At 42.6% G+C, this 25,581-nt stretch overlaps 2 protein-coding genes across 8 annotated transcripts in view; both read left to right on the top strand.

Annotated features, from left to right (window-relative positions):
• Positions 1 to 1,426: 1,426 nt before the first annotated feature.
• On the top strand, positions 1,427 to 4,091 carry NOP10 (NOP10 ribonucleoprotein). The gene is made up of 2 exons (XM_044422418.1): positions 1,427 to 1,582; positions 3,705 to 4,091. Exons 1-2 carry the CDS (start codon positions 1,529 to 1,531, stop codon positions 3,843 to 3,845), a joined length of 195 nt encoding a protein of 64 aa, XP_044278353.1. The 5' UTR covers positions 1,427 to 1,528; the 3' UTR covers positions 3,846 to 4,091.
• Positions 4,092 to 7,443: 3,352 nt separating this feature from the next.
• The window catches only part of SLC12A6 (solute carrier family 12 member 6), a 36,290-nt gene continuing 18,152 nt past the window's right edge, over positions 7,444 to 25,581 (top strand). For 2 of the 7 annotated variants that reach the window (XM_044422347.1, XM_044422345.1), the window contains exons 1-2: positions 7,469 to 7,567; positions 8,351 to 9,421. In XM_044422347.1, coding sequence (XP_044278282.1) covers positions 9,175 to 9,421 — 247 coding nt within the window. In that variant the 5' untranslated portion in view covers positions 7,469 to 7,567; positions 8,351 to 9,174. Of the gene's footprint in view, positions 7,568 to 8,350; positions 9,422 to 25,581 lie in introns of all 7 variants that reach the window. The other 5 variants (XM_044422349.1, XM_044422348.1, XM_044422350.1 and 2 more) reach the window with 4 other exon arrangements.

Genomic DNA, 25,581 nt, shown 5'->3' with positions numbered 1-25,581 from the left:
TGAATAGAGGAAAAAGGGTTTTCTGTAAAATAAAACATGCAAGTCAGACTAGCTCTGGAATTGTCCCCACCAGATTCAATTATAATGAAGGGTGGTATGCAAACATTTTAAATAATAAAAAAAACCTAATAGGAATGAAAATCTGTTAAGTTCTATATCAGTGCTGCTGCTTCTTACGATGTGAAAGTTAATGTGAGCAAACTAAGGCATATGTATGTGTTTGCCATGGGGATTATTTCTACTTCTAGGTTGCAGTTATCTGGGAGTAAATTCCAATGGATTTAATGGAACTTGGTTCTGGGTAGACATATATAGATTGCATGGTTATCCTTTTGAAGTTATCATTTGAATGGGATCAAAACAACAATTGTTTTACAGAAGATTATTGCATGCCATCATTTTTGTATCCATAGGCAGCATTATAAACATCCTGGATAAATGGCATGACTGATATATCTGTACATGAAATACTTGCTAGTATATTTGATTAACTTTGCATTTTCTCCTTGGCCTGTCTTCTACTGTCATGGGCAATAAGCAAGCAGTGCTAACGCCTAAATAAAAACTGTGAATTTGCATATGCAATTTGCATATGCAATATAAGGCTTGTTTTCACTCCCAAGTTGGCCTTTTTAGTACAAGCTGTCCACCTCCCCACAAACTGACATTGCACAGATGTTTTGCACTACCACTCCAACACTGGCCAGAGCTGAAGGAGGTTACAGGCCAAAACATCTAGAGGGCCACAGGCTGCAGAAGACTGATTTACTACAGATATGCTTCAGTTACACAGCAAACATTTTCTGGACATAACAATCTAACCTAGATTTACGATGAAATTGTGAATTATTATAGCATTTTAAGCTGTTCGGAGAATGCTCAGGTTATGGGGCAGTATATAAGTAAAATGAAATAAATAAATAGATAGATAGATTCAGGGCATGTACTTCACTACCACTAACCATTCTAGGAATCAAAACAAAAAATGCAGTTTTTAATTAAATATTTGGCTTTTTTGAAGCTGGCCTGAAAGTGTGATTGTATTTGTCAAATATTTTTTATGAAAAAGGAACAAAGTGGCCAACTTAGTTTAAACAATGCACAACATCTATTAATCTATAAATCTATCTGGAGGGAGGGTCCTGAATGCCGAATGAAAATGCAGAATTTCAACAAGGGAAACCAACAAGGGAAACCAACCCACCTCATCGCCTCTATACGGCCTTTGCACCTCTAGAGGCTAGATTTGGTGTAGTTAAGGGACTACACTTCCCAGGATACCCTGGGCAACTCTCGGGCCTGCGCTGAGGCTCGTGCGCCCCCTAGCGAATGAGCATTAACATTGGAAGACTGCAACTCCCAGAATGCTCCATTTCGCTTGAGCTCGTTCATTGGAGGATTGAGGGACTCCATTGCCCAGGAAGTGGTGTAGGCCGTGCATGCATGAGGAACGCGAATACCGTCAGCGGAAAGGCAGTCAAGTTGCAATAAACCTCGTGGCAGCGTTAGCTTGTGATCTCTAGCAGCAATGTTCTTGCAGTACTACCTCAGTGAGGAAGGGGACAGAGTTTACACCCTGAAGGTAAGGATATTGCTCCCATCCTCCGTAAACCCCACCTCTGATTTCTTGTCCCCTCTCCCTTTCCCGGCGATGCCAGATTGTAGCCTGCTTTCTTCATCTGCCCTTGTTTTCCCACTTCAGGCAGTCCTGAGGTGCCCGTGCAGAGCCGCAGCTCAGGGTTTCTCCTTCCTTGGGTCAAAAGCGAAATGGACTGTGGAATCTTTGCTTGTAGATGAATTAGTGGCCCAGAATTTAGCATTGCAATACAGCTATTCGCCTAGCGCGCGTGCAGACACACGCATGCATACACTCTCTCTTAAACTGAGTAAAGACATGTTTCTAGTTCTTGTGGATGTGTGTGGGGAGGGGAGTTAAGAAGAGCCTGGAAATGTGCAGTTTGGTGAAAGATCATTAGCAGGGGGTGGGGGACTTCGGATTACAGCGTTCATGTTATCCCCTCCGCCTACAAAAAAAAAAAAAGAAGGAAATGCAGGGACAAAATGGTCAAAAGAGAATGCAAGTTTATATAATATTGGCATATGTATAGTTTACATGTCGAAGTAACTGTACTTCAAATACAAATATAGGATGTCTCATCACAGGGAGGAAGACTGGCCAGCTGCTCTGCATGCTTGCACAGTCTGGGTGCCAAAATTCATGGGCATCTTCTGTGAGTTCAAACCAAAGAGAGAGGCTTGCCAGTTCATCAAACAGAGGGCTGTCCTCGGTCAGCCCTTTAACAGGATTGTCAAGATCAGGACGTGGGGTCTTGCTTTCTATCAAAATGTTCCTCTTAACATTAAAGACAACAGCAACAACAAAGAGTCTTGGAACACATTTGTTTTGGTGATAGCTTTTCTGGACAATGTCCACTTCACAAGATGACTTCATGGATCTGGTGATGTGAACAGTGTCTGTGAATGCTCACACCAGACTAAATTTGACAGTCTTTAAACTGGCCAAGTACTCCTTTAAAAAAAGAAAACACTGCAAAAGGGTAAAACAGCTACTCTCCTCAGCAGAGGGAGGGGGAATGTAGTCCCTCCCTACAGGTGTGGAAACTGATAAGACATTTAAATTAATGAATGTTTGTTTAAGTAAAGTTAGGCTGATAAAGATGTAACTTTTCTAACTCTGCCCAGTCAGTAGAAAAAGATAATCAATTCTGAAAGAGATCAGGGCTTTAAGTAAAACTTAAGAGAATGCCTCTATTAGTTTTGCTGGCCAAACTTGGAATACCAATTATTTATGTAATATTATTCTTGCAACATTTTGATTTTCTAAGAAGCTCAAGACTCTCACTCCTTTCCTCCCTATTTTTTAAATGCAGCAATTTAGTGAGGTAGGGAACATTAAGAAAAAGTGACTGGTCTAGGATCATCTGGGAATCTGTGTGACTGTAGAGGTAAGGGAAGCCCAGGCTTGCTAGCAGTCCTATCTGTTTATTTACATTTCTAAACTGCTGTGTATTTTTAATTTCTTTTTCCTTGAGCAGTAAACCGTAAACACAAAACACAAATGCAAAAGAATAAAACCTTAAAACGAAGGAATACCAAGAAACCTGTGGCTAGCTATCTAGGGAAAGCTTATTCAAAGAATAAATGTATTTAGCGGACTCGGGATAGCAAAGCAGTGTCTACAGCTCCCTGACATTGACTGGTGAAGAATTCCACAGAGAGGGGGAGCCAGTGCACTAAAAGATGTACTCGGAGAGGACTCTAAGTGGACCTAATCTGATGTTCTAATTACTGTACTAACTGTTGATATCAGATGGTATCATTAAGAGGATGCAGTCTACTGATGCTAGTGATAACAGTTACACATTAGATTTAACTGACCAGAGCTCATGTTTTGCCTGGTTTAACCTGTTGCAGGCTGCATCAGAGATCATTTGATCAAAAGATTGGGATAAGTATATTGTTACATTTAATATTATTCATCAAGAATAAACCCATTATAATATGATTCTCTGCAGAGTAAGATACAGCTAAGCCTGTTGTGTCTCACTCAGCTTGTACTGCATTATGGGGCAAGTTCTGGATTTATAAATTAATATATATACATGGCTTTGAGGATTAGTATATTTTTGCTAAAATTAGCATTTGTGTACAAATGGTTTTGCCTTTTCTTCCCTGTTCTGCAGAAGGTAGATCCCTCCGGCCAGCCAACATGTTCAGCCCATCCTGCCCGCTTCTCCCCGGATGACAAATATTCTCGACACAGGATCACAATCAAGAAACGCTTTGGCGTCCTGATGACCCAGCAGCCTCGGCCGGTTGTGTAAACTGTTTACCCCATGTCAGCTGAGGCCAACATAAGCTTCTTCCAAACCAGCCTTGAGGAAGCTAATGAAGCGTAGCAACAGCAACAGAACTGCTTCCTGCATTCCACCTTAACCCTAGAGTTTTAATTCCTTTAGTGTGCTGTAGAAGCAGAGAAATGCCTGCATTTTGCAAAAGAGCTTGAATTCTTTCATTTGTGCCTATATGGTTATATAATTCTAGCAATAAAATTAAATTTCCATTTCTGATTTCTGAGCAGGTAAATGTATTATTGTAAGGATCACGGAGGAATCCAAGGAGACTGGTTTTGACCGATGTGTTCAGTGACCTTTCCACCTCATAAGCATCATAATTCACATGATCCCCATTTAACTTTAAAAAAAACTTTGGTAGCATTTAGTATTTTATAGAAACTATGGAGAGCAGGGATCATTTTGTAAGAATTATTCTGTGTGACACAGTTGTAGGTGTGTTGCAGGGACAACTTTTGTGGTTGAGTGGAAAAGCAAAACAAAATGGCACTTATAAATCCTGAACAGAATGTCAGTGGTTTTCTCATGGGTCATTTCATACTTTGTTACCCTCAATTCCTTTTACTTCAAGAAAAATCACCAATCCTTTTGGAAGGTAACATGTAACTGTTTCAATCTGTGCTGGTGTGCTCAGGGGAACAGGGATTACTTAAGCTAAAAAGTGATCAGATACAAGTAAATTGCCTGAGACAAACTCGCCTATCCTGTCATATATGAGGTGAAACAGAGCTCAACAACTAGCAAGATCTTCAGAAACTTAACTAGCTATCTCCCTATGATTGCAAAAATAGCCTATGAATCACTTGGCAACATATTGCTGTTAGGCAATGTTAATCTTGTTAGGTCGCACATGCAGTGTTTTAGGGTGCAGACCTATAAATCTTTGAAAAGGAAGAGAATTCTATAACTCATACAGCCAGCATGGATGGCTGGGACATGTTGGGAGTTACAGACCTTTTTTGTTGTCTAGCACAGGATTGTTCCTTTAGGCTGTGAAGTCCTGTTTTCCTGCTCAGGCTGGACTCAACAAGATCTTGCCCCATACCTTTAATACTCTTCAGCATATGACATCCTATTGTACCCCAGATCAGAAGATAGAACCGAGGAATTCTTGTTGAATAAAAAAGTCTTTGCCAATGAAGTGGCAAATGAACTTTCAGACTTTGAAATAAATGTCAAAGCAATGAGAATGAAGTCAAGAATGTCACTTTCAACATTTATATTGGGAGGACAGTCATCCCTAATCTCTTCTCTATAGGGACTGTGACTAGATGGATGGTTGGGGTATTCTCTAATGGACATGAGCTCAAGATGGCACATTGTATCTTTCAGAAAGTGATTCTGGAAACATCTGTACAAATTATTTTGACATGTTCCCTCCTTGTTTGCTATGTTTTAAACATAGAAACAGCGCGAGTCAGAAGGGGTCTCCTGGGCCATCTAGTCTAACCCCCAGCTCCAGCCGGTTCCACTCATGATACGCCTACCATGTGTATGTCTTAGATATATTTGCATGGTCTTGACACTCCTAGAAAGGGGATTTCCCCCCCTGCCTTGCTGTGTACCTGAGCATATAACCTGATATTCAGCAGTTATTCAACAGCTGTTTGGATGTCAAAGGTGCTTTGGAAAGGGGGTGGTTAGCTAATTGCAGCAGCTGTGTTTTTGTTTTTTGTTTCTGCTACTAGTATAGCAGGGTTCCAGAGGAGTAATAGTAACATGGCTTGCTCACTGTAAATTCTATTTTGTATGATTGTATTACCTTGGTCCATTTCCTGCCTCAAATTGGAGTTCTTTATGGCTAAGCTGAGTCAAGGGCAGCCCTTTGAAGAGCTTCTTGCTTGCATCCTGCTGCTGAAACCACAGCAGAAGTGGGGAAAGCCAGTCAAAGGCAATAAAGCAGAAAGGCTGTTGTTGCTTGATTTCACGATGTGAAAGCCAGGGTGGAAGTCATGCATGACACAAGTTAATAGTTCCCAAATTAATGTTCTTTTGTGCCATTCTGCCATTTTTTCCAGCAAGGGCATGTAAATGAGAAAATGTGTGTCCTCGAGCAAGGAAGACTCATGCACGCATATGAGTGCTTGTGGAGGCATGCCAGAAGCTGATGGTTGCTCATAGTTCAAACATATGACTATCTTATTATGGTCTGAGGGGCCCATCATGTTCAAGTTTTTCCACTGCAGTATACAAATAAGCTGGAAATTTAGTGGTTTTTATTATATGAAGCAATCTGTTTGTTTTTCTGATAATTTGGCAGAGAAATAATAACCTCACTAACAATACTACCAAACTACTGCACATGCGGTGTGGTGTAGTGTTTAGAGCAGGGGTGGCAACCTTTTTCAATCAAGAGTCTAATTCAATTTTGGGGAAGCTCCTGAGGGCCAAATTCTGGAAGGTGGGGGGGGGGGCAAGCTTGAAATATCAGTGAATTGTAGCTTGAAGTTTTAACTGCTAGTAAGTAATCTTAGGAGAGGTTTTTAAAAGGGATGGTAAAGTAAAAAGAAGTCATGTAAGATGTACTGGGGCTCATGCTGACCTACATTGTTCTGACAAAGCCCTGACCCATATCCATTCTGGATACATTTCTGTACAGAATGTGTTTACTTGGGTCCTTCCTACATGTTCAGAGGCACTCTTTTTTTATGGTATCCAGTACCTTTCACAGCCACTCTTTCATAACTCCTCTGTTATTCCTACCCTGCTTCTCTCAATAGCATCAACATTAGCTACAGGAGAAAAAAAATCCCTAGAGAAATTGTAGGACCTGCTTCCCCACCCCTGCCTAAAATACACAAAGGGTTGTGCCTTAATTTCAAGACCTGGAGAGAGGAAAAAAGCTGTTCTCCTGAAGGAAATCGACCTATAAAGAGACTCGCATGCATTCTGAAAGAATATGACATTACAGCGGGGTATATTTCAAAGCGCCTGGTTTACTTCAGTGTTGCTGTGGCCCACAGATGATGGGCTTAGTCTCTTAAAAAGTGCTTTTGGGGCCAAAACAGGAATTTAAAAGCCCCTTTAACCTACCCTGAACCAATAGTAAGGGCGATCCATAGAATAGAGTGGCTGACTGCGCGATCTTTCCTCACGTCTACTCGGAAGAAAGTCTCTCTGGGTTCTGCTTAACGGGGTATCCAGGATTTCGGCCTCGGTCGTCCATCGCTTCCCTAAAGTCTCCCCGATTCGGCTGTCGTATCAAAATCTTCCTCCTCACAATTTATAACCATCAAGTTGGCGCCCACCTATTTTGGCATCTATTTGCCCCATTGCCCCCTCACCGAAGAGAAACTACAACTCCCAGCACCCCTCACGCGCTTGTAGTTCGCCCCCAACGCGTCCCCATTCGCCCCCCTCGCTGGCCCAGGCAGCCCCTCCCCCCTCCTAGCGGTTCTTCGGAGAGAAGAAAGCCCAGCAACAGTGGCCGCTACTCGCTTCCGCGCATGTGCAGAAGCGAAGGTGGCCGCGCGCGGGGCGGGGGGAGGATGAGGACAACTGAGGAGAGAGTTCTGCTCTTTTTCCCTCCTCCCACACAGCAGCCGGCATCCGAGATAGCGGCGCGCGGGCAGGAGCTGCGGCTGCCGCCGTCGCCGCAATAGCAATAGCGAAAGCAGCAGCAGCAACAGCGCGCGCCGGCGAAGTCCGCGCGCGGGACCCTTCGGAACGTCGGCAGGCGTCGCGCGCCTCAGGTAAACAAGCAACGGCCACTCACGGCTCGCCTTGGCTTTTTCGGGGGCTGCACATTGAGGGAGGGGGCGGGGGCGAGGGCGAGAGAGGGAGAGGGAGAGACGAGACGGGGCCGCGCACGCGCACTTTTGCCGCCCAGCTTCTGCCCGTTGACTTGGGCGAGGGGGCAAGACCCGCACCAGTCCCTGTTCGCGGCCCCCTCTCCCGCCTCCAGGGCCATGCTTGCACGCTGCCCGTCGTGAGGCAGCACGGAGGAGACTTGTATGCATGGCCAATGCGCTGGCTAACACGGAAGGAAAGCCCTTCCTAGCGCTGGCACGAACCAGCAGGCTCCTCCAGCACGTTGCATCTTGCCTGGCGCGCTGCGGTGCTCTCATCGCCGCTTCATGGCTTGGTCTTTCTCAGCCGACTTCAGCCCCTCGAAGAGCTTGCGGCTGTTTTGTAGAGTCCTCGTGTGCCGTTACCTGTACGCTGATCGTCTCCATGAACGGAACGTGCCCCCGTTTCTGTTTGCAGGGGATGAGTCCCGCCCCACTCTGCGCTGGCTGTTGCCTTTTTGTTAATGTGTCGCGCGCTCAGATGCTTCTGCGCTTTCCTTTCTGGAGACTTGCTCACAGTAGCAGTTTTGAACCTGGCTGGAATCTGCATGGGACGTATGCCCAAGGATGGAGAGTTTGGGAAAGGCACATGATGCACCAAGGGACCCTACATAGAAATGACTCATTTCTGCAGTTTCAGTTTTGTGTGAGACATTAGAGTTACATATATGCACTCTGTTTTTCCAGGACCCTGTAGGAAACACGTTCTCTTGTGCTTTTGAAGGGCTGGAAATTCCCTTGTCCTAGGCCCATCCAGTGGTTATCTTCTCTTGTCAGGACTTTTGAAAAAATCACCTCGAACCTGTGGAGTAATTGGGCATCCTACGCTTTCTCCCCCCCCCCCCCCATGTTCTTGCACTGGGACACTGTGACATTTCTCTCTTTTGGTTTGTGATAAGAAGCCAGAACCACAAGGAAAGCAAGTGGATTATGATCTTACTTTTAGCAGGAATCCTCTAGCCTTTTTGCGCACCTTTCAGATCTTTGCACTTGGATTTTCCCAGGTGGGAAGAAATTACCTCTATGCATTTTATTGTGCCAAAAAAAGAAAACCCCGCCTAAAAGAAATTTTGACCAGGATCTTATAGGCGCATGTAATGCCAGAAGTGTGTGGTGCAGTCCTTTGGCAGACAAAGATTACAAGCAAAGCCACCTTGCTTTTGGATCTGCAGGTTGTCTCCGGAAACAGAAAACTGCCATATTTGCCTGATAAATGGAAGGCTTTGAATGATTCATCCATGAAATACTAGTCTGTGAAATCATGGGATATCATCCTTGCACCATCTTTGGCCATGCTTGCGGAATATGCACCTGATAATAATTAATATCTAGAGAAAACATTGTGTCAGTTTGTGGATTAGTGCTAGACATGAATCTTTCTCTTGAGGGCAGCTTTGGTAACACAGTTGGCGACTGTTGCCCTTCTTCCTTTCACCTGCTTAGCACTCCAGTGAACTCTTGGGTAAACTAATCACGGAAGTAATTTTTCCCCTTCCATTCCTGCTGCCAAGATGGCTTCTGTCCGATTCATGGTAACCCCCACCAAAATTGATGATATCCCGGGCCTGTCTGACACCAGCCCAGACCTCAGCTCACGCTCCAGCTCCCGTGTTCGCTTCAGTTCCAGAGAAAGCGTGCCTGAAACAAGCCGCAGTGAGGCCGCCAGCGACTTTTCCAGAGTGACCACTTCACTGGCCACTGAGGCAGTCGAGCCAGCCCTTGACAAGACCACCAATCCCTGTGCTGATGTGGCTGAAGGTAGGTTACCTTTTGGTATCTTGCGTGGGAGAGGGCACAACTGGAAGCTGAAGTTACTATTGCCAGTGAAGAATTCCGGCATGCCGGGTGCCTTGGCAGTCAAGGAGGACTTCCAGATGTGTTGGATATGGATCTCGTTTGAACAGCTCATTGCAGGAAGGACAGTTTAGTTCTGGACTCTGCCGCAGATATCCCTGTATATGTCAAGTGACTTGGAAAAAGGCATGGTTGTGTTGAAGGCGGCAGTGGATTTTGAATGGATTTATTTAGTTCATGTACCTATTTTGATATATCAGCCACTTTCTGGTGGATGGTGTTTTCTAAATGTGGCTGGGTTTTCTTACCTTCTGAAGTACCTTGATTTATTCTGCTGCTTTTGAGTCAAGGGCTTGACCAATAGATGCTTCAGGCTACCACAGAGGGAACAGTTAACTTCCTAAATTTCCTGAGCACTCAGGCTGTGAACAGCTCTTGGTTTCTCTGTTTCTAAAAAGGGCAGATGGTATTTTCTTCATGTGATGGTTTCTCTTTTGAGGTTATTGGCATTGCTGATCTGTCTACTTTTTCAGTGTTTTTTGCTTGTACTGGGAAATGCTGAGTAAGTCTCATGGGGAATGACTTGGGAAAATTTCAGTTCCCTTAATCTTGTTGATTCCCTTGTCTACTGCATTTTAAAAACAGTAAAGAATATCTGAGTCAGCCAGGGCCTTGTTCAGTAACCTCTGACTCAAAGTCACATCTTTGGTGGGGCTTCTGAGTGGCAGCATGGAACCCTCAGCAGTCTTTTTAGAGTCCACCGATCACCTTGTGATACTTACTTTGCATGCTCTTGGGGTTCTTCCTTTTTGAGACCCTCTCAAAAGAAGCACATAGCCAGGTCACACAAGTTCTAAAATGCATCTACCATGAATTGTGTTAATTGTTAGTTAGTCTGTGATAATATCCCCCCCCCCCAAAAAAAAGAAAGTTGAGGATGATACAGAACTTTTTATTACTAGATAGTGAAATAATCAAGTGAGTTAGAGTGGATATAAATGGGAACAAAGAATGGTTATACACAATGCTATATGTAAGGGACTAAATACCATGGGTACAGGCTTGTAAATAACCCTTCTCTGCTCAGCTAGGGCTATACAGAATTGCCTCTGCAAAATTGGGCAGGGAAACTTTTGTAAACTGATAGTCTCTTGACCTCCATCTATCCAGGTTTATCAGTGTGCCACAAGTTGAAACACAGGTACATATTTGCACTAGCTTAGTTTTGTTTTCAGTACACCTTTTTGTGGTTGTATCTGTAAAGATATTGTCAGTGGCAAGAGAATGGTGCTGTTGGTGCTTTTCCTTCATAGGATGTGTTTCTGTGTGTATATCTGTATATGAATTTATATCATACCATAGACAGACAAAAAGATCAATTTGCTACTTCCTCTACCAAATACCCATAATCACTGAATGGAGTATTGTTCATTTGTTTGTTTCTGTCTTTGCTTCAGTTCTTAGTTTAACCAATATGTATGCCTCATTCTTCCTTCCCTAGCTTGCATGTTTTCACCCAGCAAGTTTTTAAGTGAACTGAAAAAAAGGAACTGACATCTATAAACAGAGCCTGTACTCATTCCTATCAAATCTCAGAATAGGCTTAAAATCCTGAGTTCAAATTAGCACTGGGATGTTCACTTTACTCATTCTTCGGTTTTGGGGCATGTGTGTAGCATTTTAAATAAAAGTCTGGAGCTATACCTTGGCTACATCCTCTGATCTAGTTTGCATGACATAATGGCAAAATTGTGGCTTAATTAACCTATGATTTGCTGCAGTGCATGCTGGTTGCATTCCTTTGCCATTTTGAATATTCACCTCCTAGTTAGGGTGATGAGGGATTGCTGTGTGATGTCCAAACTCAGTCACTATAGGTTAATGATGGATTAAACAACCTATCGTTAATTTATTATCACGGCCTGTTCATACAGAGCAGAAACTCATAAGTTTGAAAACTGATGAGGTTGTCCTCTACACCCACTGCATCTGGTTTTACTGAATAATCCATGATGGGCACCTTTATAGGTTGCTAAGTGTCTCATCCAAACAGATCACTCAGTTTTTTAATGGTTTAAACAACCCAGTGGTTAACCAAACAACAAACCATTTCAAAGTGATACTTAGCAAACTAAAAAAAAAGAAGCAGCCAATTGTGGGTTAGTGGGTAAAAGCGGAAGAGGGTGGTATGTGTGAGCCAGGTTTTAGTAATTAGATTAATTGTGGGTTGTTTAAGTCAATCTACATTGTCCCAGTTTGGCATCCCTCAATCCTTGGTTGAATATTCAAATAGCTGCAGAGTGTGGTCAGGAGATGCCATGGAAAACAATAGGTTACTAATCCAACATTTGTTTCTGTAATGTGTGAACAGCCTCTCTGTCTGTATATTTTAGCAGGTCTCCCTCCATGGCTGATCAAGTTCCAGGCTGTGATTCTAAGCCAGGCTTGTTTGTGGCAAACCAAGCAATATGTAGTCTTCTAATTATATATTGTGGTCTGCCATGTCTTTGAAATCTCTACTAAGTTTTGTAGCTGTAGCAGTAGAAATAGGTGGTTTCTTGCAGGTCAAAATACCAATGGGCTATGCTCAGTCTGACAAGTCACATAATTTGAGGAGGGTCTGTTGTAAGCACAATGAAATGATGTTAAGTTTGTTGTTGTTAGTCGCGAAGTCGTGTCCGACCCATCGTGACCCCATGGACAACATTCCTCCAGGCCTTCCTGTCCTCCACCATCCCCTGGAGTCCACTCAAGCTCAGACCAACTGCTTCAGTGACTCCATCCAGCCACCTCATTCTCTGCCGGATTTTAAGTTACTTGCTCCTTTTGGGTTTTCTGTTGGTTATAACAGGAAACCTTTCCGAAGTACATTCTGTTGTTGTTCTTTTTTTGTTGTGGAACGGTATGTCATGGATTGCATGCACTTATCTTGGTAGCTTGTAAATGATCCTGACCTCTGTTAGAGGATTGCACCAAGTGGCTTTAATGAATGAACGTTCAGGCTGTTTTCCTGATGCATTCTAGCTCTGCTGTTTTTGCAGTATCTGTAGAATTCTCCTCCCCCACTTGCATCCAAGTAAATGTGCTCAGGATTGAATTTTGAGTTACCTTGAAATGTGAACGTTGTCAGACCCTTTTCCTCCCTCTTGGCTTGCTTGGTGCTTGACCAGCCTAGCTGACATTGATTTGTACAGACATTGCAGACTGTTATGGATTCAGGGTCTAATGCTTCAAATTTAAGAAAGTATTTTTATCATCTGCTGGTACTGCATCTCCAAAGCAGTTTCCTTCCACTCATTATAGTCTTCCACCATTCTCCACATGTGTTCTCACTCTTCCATTGGCATTGGTTTACGTCAGCTATTTACATCCCACCTTCCCCTTTCCTTTTAGATTATGTTCACATTATATGCAGATCCATGCTGTAAATGTAGGCCATTCCATAATAACCATGCTAGTTTATTTAACATGGAGCGACACAATTACCTGAAAAATTTGCCTGTTTCCTCTTGCAGTTGAATGCCCTGTTGTTGGGAGTTCCAATTTCTCTAAGGTTGTAAATGAAGCCGGCAGGCCTAGGTCCCTTCCCTCATCTCATCTGTCCATGTAGGAATATCAAGGACGATAGATGGTGTAGTTAGCTAGCCAGCCAGGGCCTCAGAAAGTTGCAGGCTGTCAGATTCTAGCAGAAAATGCCTCTCTGCTGCTGTGTCCTTGTAGTGAGAATATAGGTGACCTGTGGGGAACCTGACAGTGGTGTGATGATTCCACAAAGCAGGCGTATGTGAGTGCAAGAAAGTCACAGACGGGATTATATAGGCTCTTTTCTTCTCCTGCGCCCCTTCACATACATCAGTACACATTGGCACTTCCAGGAGTGTTGCTAATTTCCTATACAAACGGCTCCAGGGAGTTCTTTACAAATACAGATTTTGCTTTCTTATATATACGCACCAGTGTAGGAGGCAGAAATATGCACAAAGCAAGAATGCTTTAAGCACAGCGCCTGGTTTGTCACTAGATTTTTTTCCAGATGCAGGTTTTCAAATCTTTATGTAAAGTGCTCTCTGTTTACTTTTCCTTTTAATGTGCATACCTGCAAACATGAACTAAGGTTCATACGAATGGATATTCCTGTAGGAGTTCCATGGGAGTGTTTTTGTGATGTGCAAACCTTTGTCTGCAGTGTTTGCTATCTTTGTGCTCCTATGCATACATCCCCCCTTTTTCCCATACAAGGAAGCTCACCTTTGGCAAAATCTTAATTGGAATACCCAGAGATTGTTATGGCAGGGAGGAAATACTGGTTTCATCCTGGTAGATATCTTGGATTAGAATGGGAAGGGCCCAGGTGGCAGATGGGTGCACTTGTCCGCGTGAGTGCTAGCAACATTCTTTAGTAAATATAAAGGTTGAAATACTCAGAATTCTGCTTAATTGCATGACTCACACATTAAATGCCAGTTTGTCTGCGACCTAATCATGAGCACATAATATTTCCCAGACAACAGCATCTGGTCTGCTGAACTTCCTCTGTTCCCTTGTTGTTTATGCCAGATAACAATCTGCTTTCATCCACCATTTTTGTGTCTCCCCCCTACTCCCACCATTGATCTTTAACAAGAAGCTCTTTTGCTCTCCCTGCCTACGCATGCTTCATTTCATAAGCACAGCAGAACCCCAGAAATCCTTTTGTTTCACACATGTGCAGTTTAGCCCCCAGTCCCCGCCATTCATTTGGATGGTCCACAGGCCTCTTTAGTCTTGCCTCTTGTATAAATAAGGTGGGGGAAAATTCTCATGTAGATAAAGCAGTATTCCAAAAAGGTTTAACCCATCCACTTCCAGCATTTTGGGGAATATGTTCTTTTCAATATTCGTTGTGTGCTCCCACTGCCTTTCAGTACTTAGATTAAATGCATATGAACATGGTAATGTTGGATAACCAGACACAAGGTGTATCCTAATTCAGTTCTGCTTGTATTTAGATGTTTAGAGGCTCCCAAAATGAACTTAGTCCAAAACTGTGGAATTGGTAGGAAACCAATGGATGTTATGATTTCAGTCATGAGGCAACTTACCTAGGTAGAATCTTCTTTTCAGATCCCTGAGAAGGAGATCCAGCTGTGAGCTTGTTTTAAAAGCCAGAATCAAAAGATGTAAGACACATATTTAGGCTTGAAGAGTGTTCTGAGCTTGAGGTTTCTGAAGGAGTGGTATGTGTGCACATCTTTGTGTGTATGAGGGAATGAGTTTGGCATGCACAACTTGGAGGGCTGTTGCTTTTCCTAATAGCGAAACGGCATATTTCTCTAGTACTGGAAATAGTACCTCAAATTGTTTTATGTGAGCATGATGTCTTTGTATTCCAGTATAGTTAGGAAGTTTCTCCTGGCTAAATTGGTACTGCACCAACGGGGAGAGGTTTTGATGTCCTCCATGGACAGGGCAAAAGACACATACTTCTGCAACATCTTATTACATTTGTAGACATTCAGTGTACTGTCTCCTCTTTCTAACACATTGACCTGGATCACACAATCAAAATAAGCAGTGATGACTTAAATGATCCTACAACACCCCATGGATTATTGCAAGCTATGCTACCTGGGTCTGGATGACATGACAAGCTACACCCAGGCAATGGTAATGAAAATCACACCTGTTGATATCTAGCATGTGCTGTGATTTAAATAAGTCACAGCAGCATTTTATTGGTCATGTAAAATCACCCACTGTCTTTATTTCCATAAACTAAACCATTAAGCTTTTTTTTTCTCGTATACTTTGCCTTGTTTTCAGGGATACCCCTAGTATTTATTTGGTTTATATCTCACCTTTTCTTTTTTAAAGAACTCAAAGTGGCTTACACTGTACTCCTCCCACTTCTCTCAGTCTCAGCCCCACAAGAACAACCCTTGTGAGATTTGTTGGGCTGAGAATCTGTGACTGCCCCAAAGTCACTCAGTTGGCTCCATGGCTCACCACACTGGCTCTCATTAGTAGGTGAATCACTCTGGATCCCTCCAAAACCCGGTTCTCTCCAGACTTGACTCTTCTCTCCATTGCACCTAGATATATTCAAATTTAAGTCAAGTGGGAATTTGCAGTGATAATATCTAAGTAGTGTACATATATAATCTACAAAGCTGGCCTGAAGCCCTAGACAATCTACTGCAATTATGGATTTTCTGGATTAGTAAAAATATGACGCTCACCTGTTGTCACTTTCCTGTAGTACAGGATTTTGAAGTTATCTGAAGCATTTTAAAAAGATTCATCCATTTTCCTATGAAAAACTGAGTAGGTATAACAAAAAAGCCCTCTTTTTGCTACTAATTAGAACACTTGTGGTTCATCATTAAAAAATGGCTGGTTTTAGATCTGTATCTTGTACAAACAGAAGGGATTTGCCTTTCCTGAAGGAGTTACATTTTTAGAAAAGTATTTCTACTTGGTCTCAAACCATTTAAGACTTGAAAGGTTAACAACAGTACTTTGAATTGGTTTCAGAAAGACAAGCATCCAGTGCCTTTGCTGCAAGATCAGTGTTACATGTTCCGACTATCTCGTGTCCACCAGCATCTGGGTAGCTGCATTGTGCACTAACTGAATTTTTTTAAACTATCTTTAAGAGCAGCCACACCTAAAATCCATTAGAATAGTTCATCTTGGATGTAAAAAACATATGGGTAACTTCTAGCCACATCTAGAGAATCTAGAATCTAGCTGGCATATATTCTAACATCTTAACCCTGCATATTTTACTTGGCAAATGTTCTTGCAGTGCTGGAAGGATATAGGTAGGTTAGTACATATTATCTGCAGTGCTGTACAGTGGCTTATCAGCAGATGTTTTGAGCTTCTGTTTTAGTCAGGCTCAGCCAGTATGGTCAAGAAGGCTGGGGGCCATGTCTAAAGGGCAGCAGGCTGGATAAAATCCCGGTTCAAATTATCTTTCGGCTGTGAGGCTTAGGGGGTGGTGGAACTGGGATTTAACTGTGTCTCCAGCTAAACTATGTCACAGGGTTGTTGAGAAGATTAAACAGTGCTCTGAGTTTCTGGGGGACAGGTAACACAAAATTCTAGTATGGGGATAGGTGCACTAGGACAGCGAGTTTTAGGATTTGTCTAAACCTGGGCTGGTAGGTTGGCCAGGTGGTTGTTGTAGCTCAACAGGTGTCAGAGAAGCATCCATACAAGTTTCAGCACAATTCCTTGAAATGATTTATTTCCTCATCTGGCCAGTTTGGATGACAGGATAATTTCTTTGCCTCTTAAACATGCCCATTTTAATTACATGTTGATATGAGAGTGTTCATGTGACAAAAGGCATGGGAGTGAAATGGCAAAAGGCAAATAAAGCTCAGCAATATGACCCTCATAGAAATGTAGGTGGGTGACCTCTGCAATGGGTAACATACCTTTGTTTTAGCCATTCATCTTTTAATATATTCTGTTTGGACAGAATCTACACAAATCCTTTAGCTTTTCTTCATACAATTGACTTTTGAGATGAATGTCATGTAGCTTTTCCCCAAAGGCTGCAGACTCCGAACTGAATGCAAGCTTGTGTTAAAATCTGTAAGGCTATTTAAATGGCAAGCCAAAGTCAATCCAACAGAGAATCCCCTTGTAAGTACAGCAGCTTTCCATTTCTGACTACTTGCTGTAATAAAATTAACCATTGCAGTCATTGAGGGACTTCTCTGAGGTAAGCAAGCATTTCATATAGATTATTAGATTTAAAAACTGCCATATAGTATGGTGTGTGTGTGTCTCAGGCGGTAGTAACGTCAGTGGTGGACAAATGGATGGGTAGGATAACTGTGACAAAGGAGGAAGTAGGTATTGATAAAATATTGCAGATTGTATCATGTTTTCAATAAGGATTAAGTTCTTGGGTAGAACAACAAAAGGATCTTGTAGCAATTTGAAGACACACATGTATTTATTCTGGCATAAGTTTTCATGGGCACTGTCTACTTCATCAGACGCAAGAAGTACCAACCTCAGATGGTTGATCTGTATATGCATGCAGAAGTGGTACTGCCAGAAGGAGCTGGGATGCAGAACCATACAGAACATGTTGATAATTTTAAGAGGGCCCAGTCACAAAATGATGACTGCAGTAACATAGACATCATTACAGGGGTAAGCTGATTAACCTATCGAAATACAGAATAGAAGTGCAAAGGGTTTTTTGTAGGGAGCAGGGTTAGGGGGAAAAGACTTTGGCTTCAGGGTAACTATTGCTGCATGTGAAATGTGGTAAAATAGCTGGGGTAGATCTTATCTGATATTTGCATTTGTTTTTTCATGCCATCAAGACTGTATTTTTGCTAGATACATTAGCAATTTTTGCATGTGAAAAAGAACCAGTATGACTAGATTTTATGCATTTAGGAGGTTGGTTTATGAGACTTCATTTAGTAGTTTCCAAAGAATTTTAATTGTAAGACTGGAAAGAAATGATTAAAGGGTATTTGGAATATAAGTAGTTGTGAGTACATTCTAGCACAACTGAACACATACCACACTTTCTTTTTTCGAAGATGTACAATATTTGTATTGTTATGTAGATAAATACAGAAGGTGATAGGAGAGGAACTTGCAGGCTAACATTCCAGCTGGACAGGGCTTTCAGCTTTAGCAAATGCAGCAGTCAATTTAAAAGTTTACAAAACATAATATAGGAAGCATAGCTGGAGGACAGCACATTAGAACATCTTGCTTTTTAGAGTTATTGGCATGAAACATGGTGGGGTGTGATTTAATTGGTGCGGACAGGATCTGGCCCCTGCTTCCTTGAGAGTTGAGAGGATCATCTAATTGAAACCCATGCTGTGGTAAAACTTTCAGAAACCCATACTGTTTATTCTCCCTTGGCATGTGACATGTTGACCTCATTCTCCTTTCCTTCCACTTCATGGATTTAGTTTAGACCCGTGCTTATAGAGCTGGGGTGAAGATCAATGGAGGAAAAATGGGAACAGTGAGGACTGAAATAGCAGATGAGGATGTGGGCAGATAATGGTTGAAGGGTATGTGTCATGATTTCAAAATGATGTGTCCAAAGAACATGCCAGTGGATCTTAGGAGCTTCAGCATTTTCAAAGGAAAATCAGGATATAAATTGAATAAATAATCCCTAAATAACAAGAGCATTCTATTGGAGAAACAATGTGAGAATCAGTGAGTGCCACCAAGTAAGCCATGTGCTTGACCTTCTGAGCCCATTCTGCTTTTTGAGGGTAATATTTTTCCCTCCAGTTCTTCTGAAGTCTCTTTGCCAACTTTTGACCAATGTTTAAATTCATAAGAAAGGACACAACTCAAACATGCTTAGGATGCATTATCCAAAGCTGATGATGTCAGGAAATGTAGACATGTAGGCACACTGGATTTCACCTGTCTTGCAAGTGAAGTGAGGCTAGTCTGATGAGGGATAACCAGGTTCTCTAGCAATGCAGGCTACTGAAATGGATTCTGAAGCCTGTTATTATCCATTCTTGACTTCAAGTGGTCTATCATGTAAGATAGTTGGAGATTCCTATGCTGCTTCCTAGCATAAGACCAATGTCATTTGGCAAAGGTTCAAGGAGGACTTTTGGATCCTCAAGGTATTGGCTTTCTTAACTGGAGATTGTTATGCCGGGGTATTCATGTTTTGATTTTTGCATCTTCTAAGGTGGAGCTTTGCAGTTATGGAGACTGGATTCAAATTAAGTCATGCTCAGAACTCACTTGCATGCTTTGAAAGTGTGCTATGTATTTTGTCAGGACTTCTGCAATTATATTCTGGCATTTTTGTTTTTTGACAATACATTGTTATTGTCATTGTTAATCATTTTCTTAAAATTCTATTCCAGTTTATTCCTGCTCACTTTTGCTGCTCTTTAGCTTTCATTTTTGGTAAAGTTAACTCCCTCGGGCCCTGCACCATTGCTTCAAACTGCCTCCCAGAACTTTTGTGCAAAACCATGACTCTTAATGCCTTCAAAGCCTATGTCACTATCTTGTCTGTGAAGCCTTTTTCACAACCCTGCAGTTCCTGTGACTTATTATAACTAGTCCTAACTGCATATGATTGAAATAATAGAGTGTTCTTGTGTCCCTTGTGTTGAATTTAAAATTGTAGCGTTCCTAAGAGAGACCTGCTATCTTGAAACACACACAGATAACACTTTATGCTTATTTATTTATTTCATGTACCATTTGGATCACAAGGGTCAGAAAAAATGAAATTCTGTTATCTTTCTGTTACCATAACATTTAAACGGCATTAAGCAAAAAGCTTGAACAAGTGTATTAGGTATTGTTTATGTTTCATTATGTTTGAAATACACCCTGTTGAATAAACATTCTGAGTTTTCACGAACAGGCGGCATTCAAGGCATTGTAAGGATTCTGACGCTCATTTGGTGCCATAGATTTTTTTTTTGAGTATGTGTTTATGTTTGGCCAGATGTTACTGGTCAACAGCTGTACAGGAACAAAGAGAGGTCTCTGATTCAAATTAAGCTTGAAGCTGTTCTTCCCACTGTCCTGGATGGCATTATTGGCTCAGTCTTTTTGCCAGAACTTCAGTTGGGTATGCCTGTCTAGATTCATCCTTGGAGCCAAATGTGATGGGGATGGTTCCAGTCTCCTTGATTCCAGCATGTCCAGTGCTTGTAGTGACCTGTTTGCAGCAATGGCCTCAAGTTCCCAGTTTAGCTGGCTTTTAAGTTGATTATGGCCTTGGTCCTAATCTCGGCATCTTGAGGGTTTAAATAGCATGGGCAAGATTGCTAGAAGCAGAATTGGAGCAACTGAACTGTTCTAGATTTGGATCACAGCCTGTACTCCTCTGACCCACTAGCATGCTGCTACTTTTACTAAAGGGATATATAGCATAGTAAGATAATAGTAAGGGGCTGTACAAAAATACAGCAGTGATTGATATCTCTGGAAGGTGTACAGGAGAAGTTGTGGGAACAGAGATCACTGATTTGACCAGTGAGCGTTCTGTGGATTTAGGAAAAAAAAAATTGCTGAAGACATGGATTTTGAGAAAGTGGTTGGAAAAAAGGCTTAACTGGCTTGTCAAATAGAAAGGAAGCGTTATTTCAGTGATAGTCCTTTTATCTCACATCTTTCTTTCATCGTCTTCTACTCCTACTAAAACAGCTTTCCCAAACACTCAGTCCTGGTTCCAACTACTACCTTTACTGGCATACTGTATCTTCAATGATTCAGAGCAGATTTTGAAGCCGGTTGGGGCGTCTCTGCCCCATACAGCCTTATGAGCGGTGAGTCATGTTGCAGCTCTGAGGAAAGGAATGTTGCCTTCCGGTGGGGAGTTGCTTTGGTTTGCTCAAGTTTTACAGAACACAGTTCTTGTCTCACAGACGTTGCTGGTACGGCTACACCTCACACCTTCCTGTTCTTTGCATGATAATGCTTAATAGTTACTCAAGCTCATGTTTAATTACACATTAGTTCCTACCCTCAGGTGCGTGACCTTCAGAGCTCCTCCTGACTTTCTCGTTCCCGACTTCTGAAGTACTCTCTCTGTGGTATTGGGCAGTTGCTAACCGGCTTTTGTACCTGCAGGCAGGCTGCATTTCAGCAGTCAGTGGAAATGCAGCTCGGTTGAGGCTGCTCCCCTTCAAAGGGGCTGCAAATCAGGGCTGTCCATCTCCCTTCTCCCTGTCCTGATGCAATGAAGACACAGTACACGTGGAGGGGATAATCCTCTTACTGCCAGTCCGGTAAATGCGCTTACGGGCATGCGTACCCTTGGACACACGCACGCACACACCTTTGGAGGCGTGTCTCTGAACACTGTACACATGCATGCACACACCCTTTCCCTCCCCTTCCCTGGGGGTTGCCTGTCACCTGATCCACCCATGCTTTCAGTTCCTCGCTTCCTGACCCGGGAGAAAGTTTTTCCTTGAACATGCCTCTGTTCACTGTGACCAAAGTGGAAGATGATGACGAGGGGGATGTAGAGGGAAGCTGGCAGAAAAGAGTCAACTCAGAGCAAATCGGGAAACCTAATGAGACTGTGTCAGGTAAGCAAGTTAGAGTGGATGGATCCTCTAAGGTGATGGCTCCTCCCCTTCTCTCCACCATCTCCCCTCACCTGCAGCTTTTCACAAGAGACGTTGTGATATGAAAAAGTATGTCTCAATCTTCGTTACTCCTCTGCTAGCACACAGACTTTGTGTCTCCTCTGCTTCTCTCTTCAGCTCTGCTATAATTCAGATCACCCCTTACCAGTGCCTCTATGCTCACTGGCATTCCCAATAACCCCCTTTAGTTCCCCTCCTACCTGGCCCTGGTATAATGCTTTGGTAACCTCCTTTCTCGAGTTCTGTGGTTTGACCTTTGGTTAAACAGTAATGGAATGCCAAGGGTCTGGCTACTGAGGTGGAAGAAAAATGTGATCCAGTGTTACGGGGCCTAGTGAGGCTAGGAACGAGGTATCTTGAACTCTGCTGCTCACTCTTGGAAAGAAAAAGCACCCACGTGGTCACAACAGGCAACCTAGATCTCTGGTTTCAGCTCTGGGAATCTTGAGCCATAGGGAAAACAACTAGAGTTACGAGTTCTGAGCTCTGAGTTCTCTGGAGAGTTTCATCCAGTGGTCAGAGCAAAGCAGAGCAGAGCCACATGGTTCCCTGATACCATAAAAAGACTTCAAAGTTTATCCTCTGTGTCTTTCAGATTTTTTGTTTTAGACAGAAGATTAGTTGTAATAGTCTAAATTAAACCTTGGAATAACCCCTTCTTTCCTGTCTTGAGTTTCCATCCATTCTAGCGTCTTTGCACATCGCATCCACAAACATTGCATGTATCTGTGCCATGTTTCCTCCCTAGTGGTGGCTAAGTACCAGTCCCAAACAGGTAATACCTGTGCAGTACTTCCTAGGGCATGGTTTGAGAGGCACCTCGCTTGCCTTGTGCTTTTCTGTAAGCCGCACTACCTGTCTGCCAGTATTCACTCTCTGGAGATTCCTGTTTTAATTGTACAAGTGGGACCTGCAAGAAAACAGCACAGAGTGGCCGATCCTTTTCCGAGTTCCATCCAACTAACCGTGCCCTCTTCCAGGACCTGCTATTTTGTTTTCTAGTTCCCTTCTCCAGTGTTCCTCTAGCATTCTGTGGCCACTAAGCTTGTACAGTCATCATTAGGCTACCTTCCACCCCCGCCTTTGGTATTTCTCCCCAGCCATGCTTTTGCGTTTTACTTTCTGAAGGGGTTTTTTTGAGGGGGAGTGGCATTTTGCAAACCTTGGAGTTCCCACTGGCATGCTGACATCTTTCTCTCTTGTGTTTAGATGATACCTTATTGGCTATTTAAGGATTCACACTTGAGAATCGACTTTGCTATTTGTAGATGTGATGTGTATGATTGTCAGCTACAGCATTCAGCAATCACATAAAATAGAATTATGGGGGTTTAAAGCCCATTTAAAAATGACCATAAGCCCTCAGTTTCTGATAGTATTTCCACCAACCCATTTTCAGTCAGGCCTTGGTTTCCCCTGGGTGGGAATTGGCTCAAATGACTTAATCTTCAAATTGTTATCCTGCTATCAACGTGAACAAAACTGTGGTAAAAACTACAAAACAAGATTTATAAAATCTTATTCCCAGAGCTTTGTGGATTGTTGGAGCTGGTCTGTGAATTAAAATCCCTTTCTACATGCCTCATGAAAGTCTGATTTGTGCTGGCTTTGGCCTCAACCTACCTACATTTTGTTCTGGATACCAGGGGAAAAGGTCACATGGGATGAGCGAATGGGATGGTGACAACTTGTCTTTATTTGTTGTTGTTGGCATAGCATTGGTGATCAGCATGGCTTGGCAAAATGTTTTGTCTCTTTCGTCTGTCTAATAGCCCAATAAGGTAGTTCACTGTGATGCCCATTTTACACACAGGGAACAACATAATGCTTTCTCTAATAACTATATATTTAGAGTAGCTAAATTAAAAGGGATTAAGAGAGAGCTCTAAAAGGATCTCTCCAAACTGAGTGAATGGACACTAAAATAGGCAATACTGAAACAGACAACAAAGCTCAGTGTAATGAAGTGTAATGTGATACCTGTGGGGCACCCCCCCCCCCAACAAAATCTCAAGCACATAGATGCCAGTGTGATCTGAGCTGGCAGTAAGATCTTGGGGTTGTGACGGTTAGCTCAGTGAAAATGTTGACCCAGTGTGTGGCCTCTGTACAAACAGCAAATTCCATATTGGGCACAACTGGGAAAGGAACTGAAAGCAGAACTACCAGCATTGTATCACCCTTGATGCAGCCACATGTGGAATACAGAATAAAGAGAGAAAGCACAGTGATCAACGGCCTGGAGCAACTTCTCTACAGGAGAAGTCTACAGTATCTGGGCCCATTTAGCTTAGAAAAATGGTGTGGAAGGGGAGACATGATAGAGATGTACAGAACTGTGTATGATGAGGATGAAGTGGTCAGGGAGGAGTGTTCTTCTCTCCTTCATTACTTTGCAACCCAAGGTCATTCCATGAAGCTGACTGGTGGGAGATTCTGAGCAGATCAAATGAAGTACTTCTTCACTCAGTTAAACTATAGGATTTAGTTCTATAGATGTATAGAACCCCAGGATGTCGGGTTGGCCACACATTCTGATAGCTTTAACATGGGATTAGACCATATACTGGAGGATAAGGCTGTCCATGGCTATAGGTCACGACAGCTGTATACTGTCTCCAGATTTGGAGGCAGCAAGTGTCTCTATACCAGCAACTAGGAAGCATAAGCAGAACAGTGCTACTGCACAGTGCCCTCCTTGTGGTCTTCCCACAGGCAGTGAGTTTAATACCGTGTGAACATAACCCTGGGTTAGAGAAGCCTGTGTTCTGATCCAACATGGTTGCTGTTATCTCTTGCCCTTCATCGTTTGCCTCAGTTTCTCAGTCTCTCTTACTGAAAACATAGTTCAGACACATCCTTGCTCCACGTCCTCTCCAGTGAAGATGAAGGCAAATTATTCATTCAGCTTTTCTGCATTTTCTCCATCCTCCTTCAGCGCTCCTGAAGCTTTCTTGCCATCCAACATTCCGTAGCTGGTTTCTTGCCACTGATGTATTTATTGTTGCTCTTCGCTTGCAGCTCAGGATAGTTTTTAAAATCTTTTATTATTGCATTTCCTCTGTTCATTTTTCTTCTCCATATCTTGCCAAGTTTTCTGATGGAAGCCTTCTTTTTGCTAATAGCTTCCTTGACACTTTTTAAAATTATGCTGGTGATCTCTTGGTGTTGAAGTGCAGCACACATTCTAACTCAGCTTCTGTTATTCTAGCTTGGAGCACCCCCAAGGATTCTGGAGGAATTTGAGCCTCTTGACTTTCCCTTTCTGCTTCCTTTTTACAATGCTCCCCCCACCCCATTTTAGAGAAGTCTCTTCTTTTGAAGCCAAATATGTGTTGAACTTCTTAAGAAATTTTCCACTTGAATATAAGTGTGGTTACTGTGTTCAAACAATTTACCAGTGCTTCCAGCTCACACGAAGTCCTGGGTGTCACTTTGGGTTAGGGGTAAAGTCACCTTCCCTCTCCTTCTGGTTGATTCTATGGACAAGAGTTGTTTAGAGTATATAAATATATAGAGTATATCCCTGGAAATTCAGGGATATTAGCAAGTGTGGACTCTTCAGATTATGCTTTTATTTTGGATGTGGCAGTCCTGAATGACCACCAGCTCTGGCATCCATAATCCCTATTACACAGATTAAGTTCACTATTCTGTACAAACATTGATTTTAAGATGTGCTTCTTTGTTCAAGAGCAAACGAGCCTAATTTAAGGCGTGCTGTTTTGATGTGAGGGTCCTTTGAAGGGCAAAAGTTAAAAAACGTGGGGGACAGCTGCTTCAGGGTCTAAGGTGTGGATGCTAGAATAGAAACTGAAGGATAGCAGCATGCATCTTAACCCTGGATCCCCTAGGCTGAATAATGTGTTTTATGATCTCATTGTGAGGGTCCTAAGCCAAAACCTTTTCCCTGACTTTCTGAAATATTCTTGTACTGATGATCATGGGGAAAAAAGTCACTCCTAGACTATGAACATACACCTTTCTTGTTCAGAAATGCCC

The sequence above is a fragment of the Varanus komodoensis genome, unplaced genomic scaffold, assembly GCF_004798865.1.
Source record: "Varanus komodoensis strain SLA01 unplaced genomic scaffold, ASM479886v1 scaffold126, whole genome shotgun sequence".
In the NCBI taxonomy this organism is placed as follows: Eukaryota; Metazoa; Chordata; class Lepidosauria; order Squamata; family Varanidae; genus Varanus; species Varanus komodoensis.
Note: the sequence above shows the minus strand (reverse complement) of the source record. Positions and strands in the feature narration are given on the sequence as shown.

Coding starts and splice junctions, on each gene's coding strand:
- NOP10 (XM_044422418.1), top strand. CDS start 1,529: ATGTTCTTGCAGTACTACCTCAGTGAGGAAGGGGACAGAGTTTACACC. Junction 1,583..3,704: donor ACAGAGTTTACACCCTGAAG/GTAAGGATATTG, acceptor CCTGTTCTGCAG/AAGGTAGATCCCTCCGGCCA.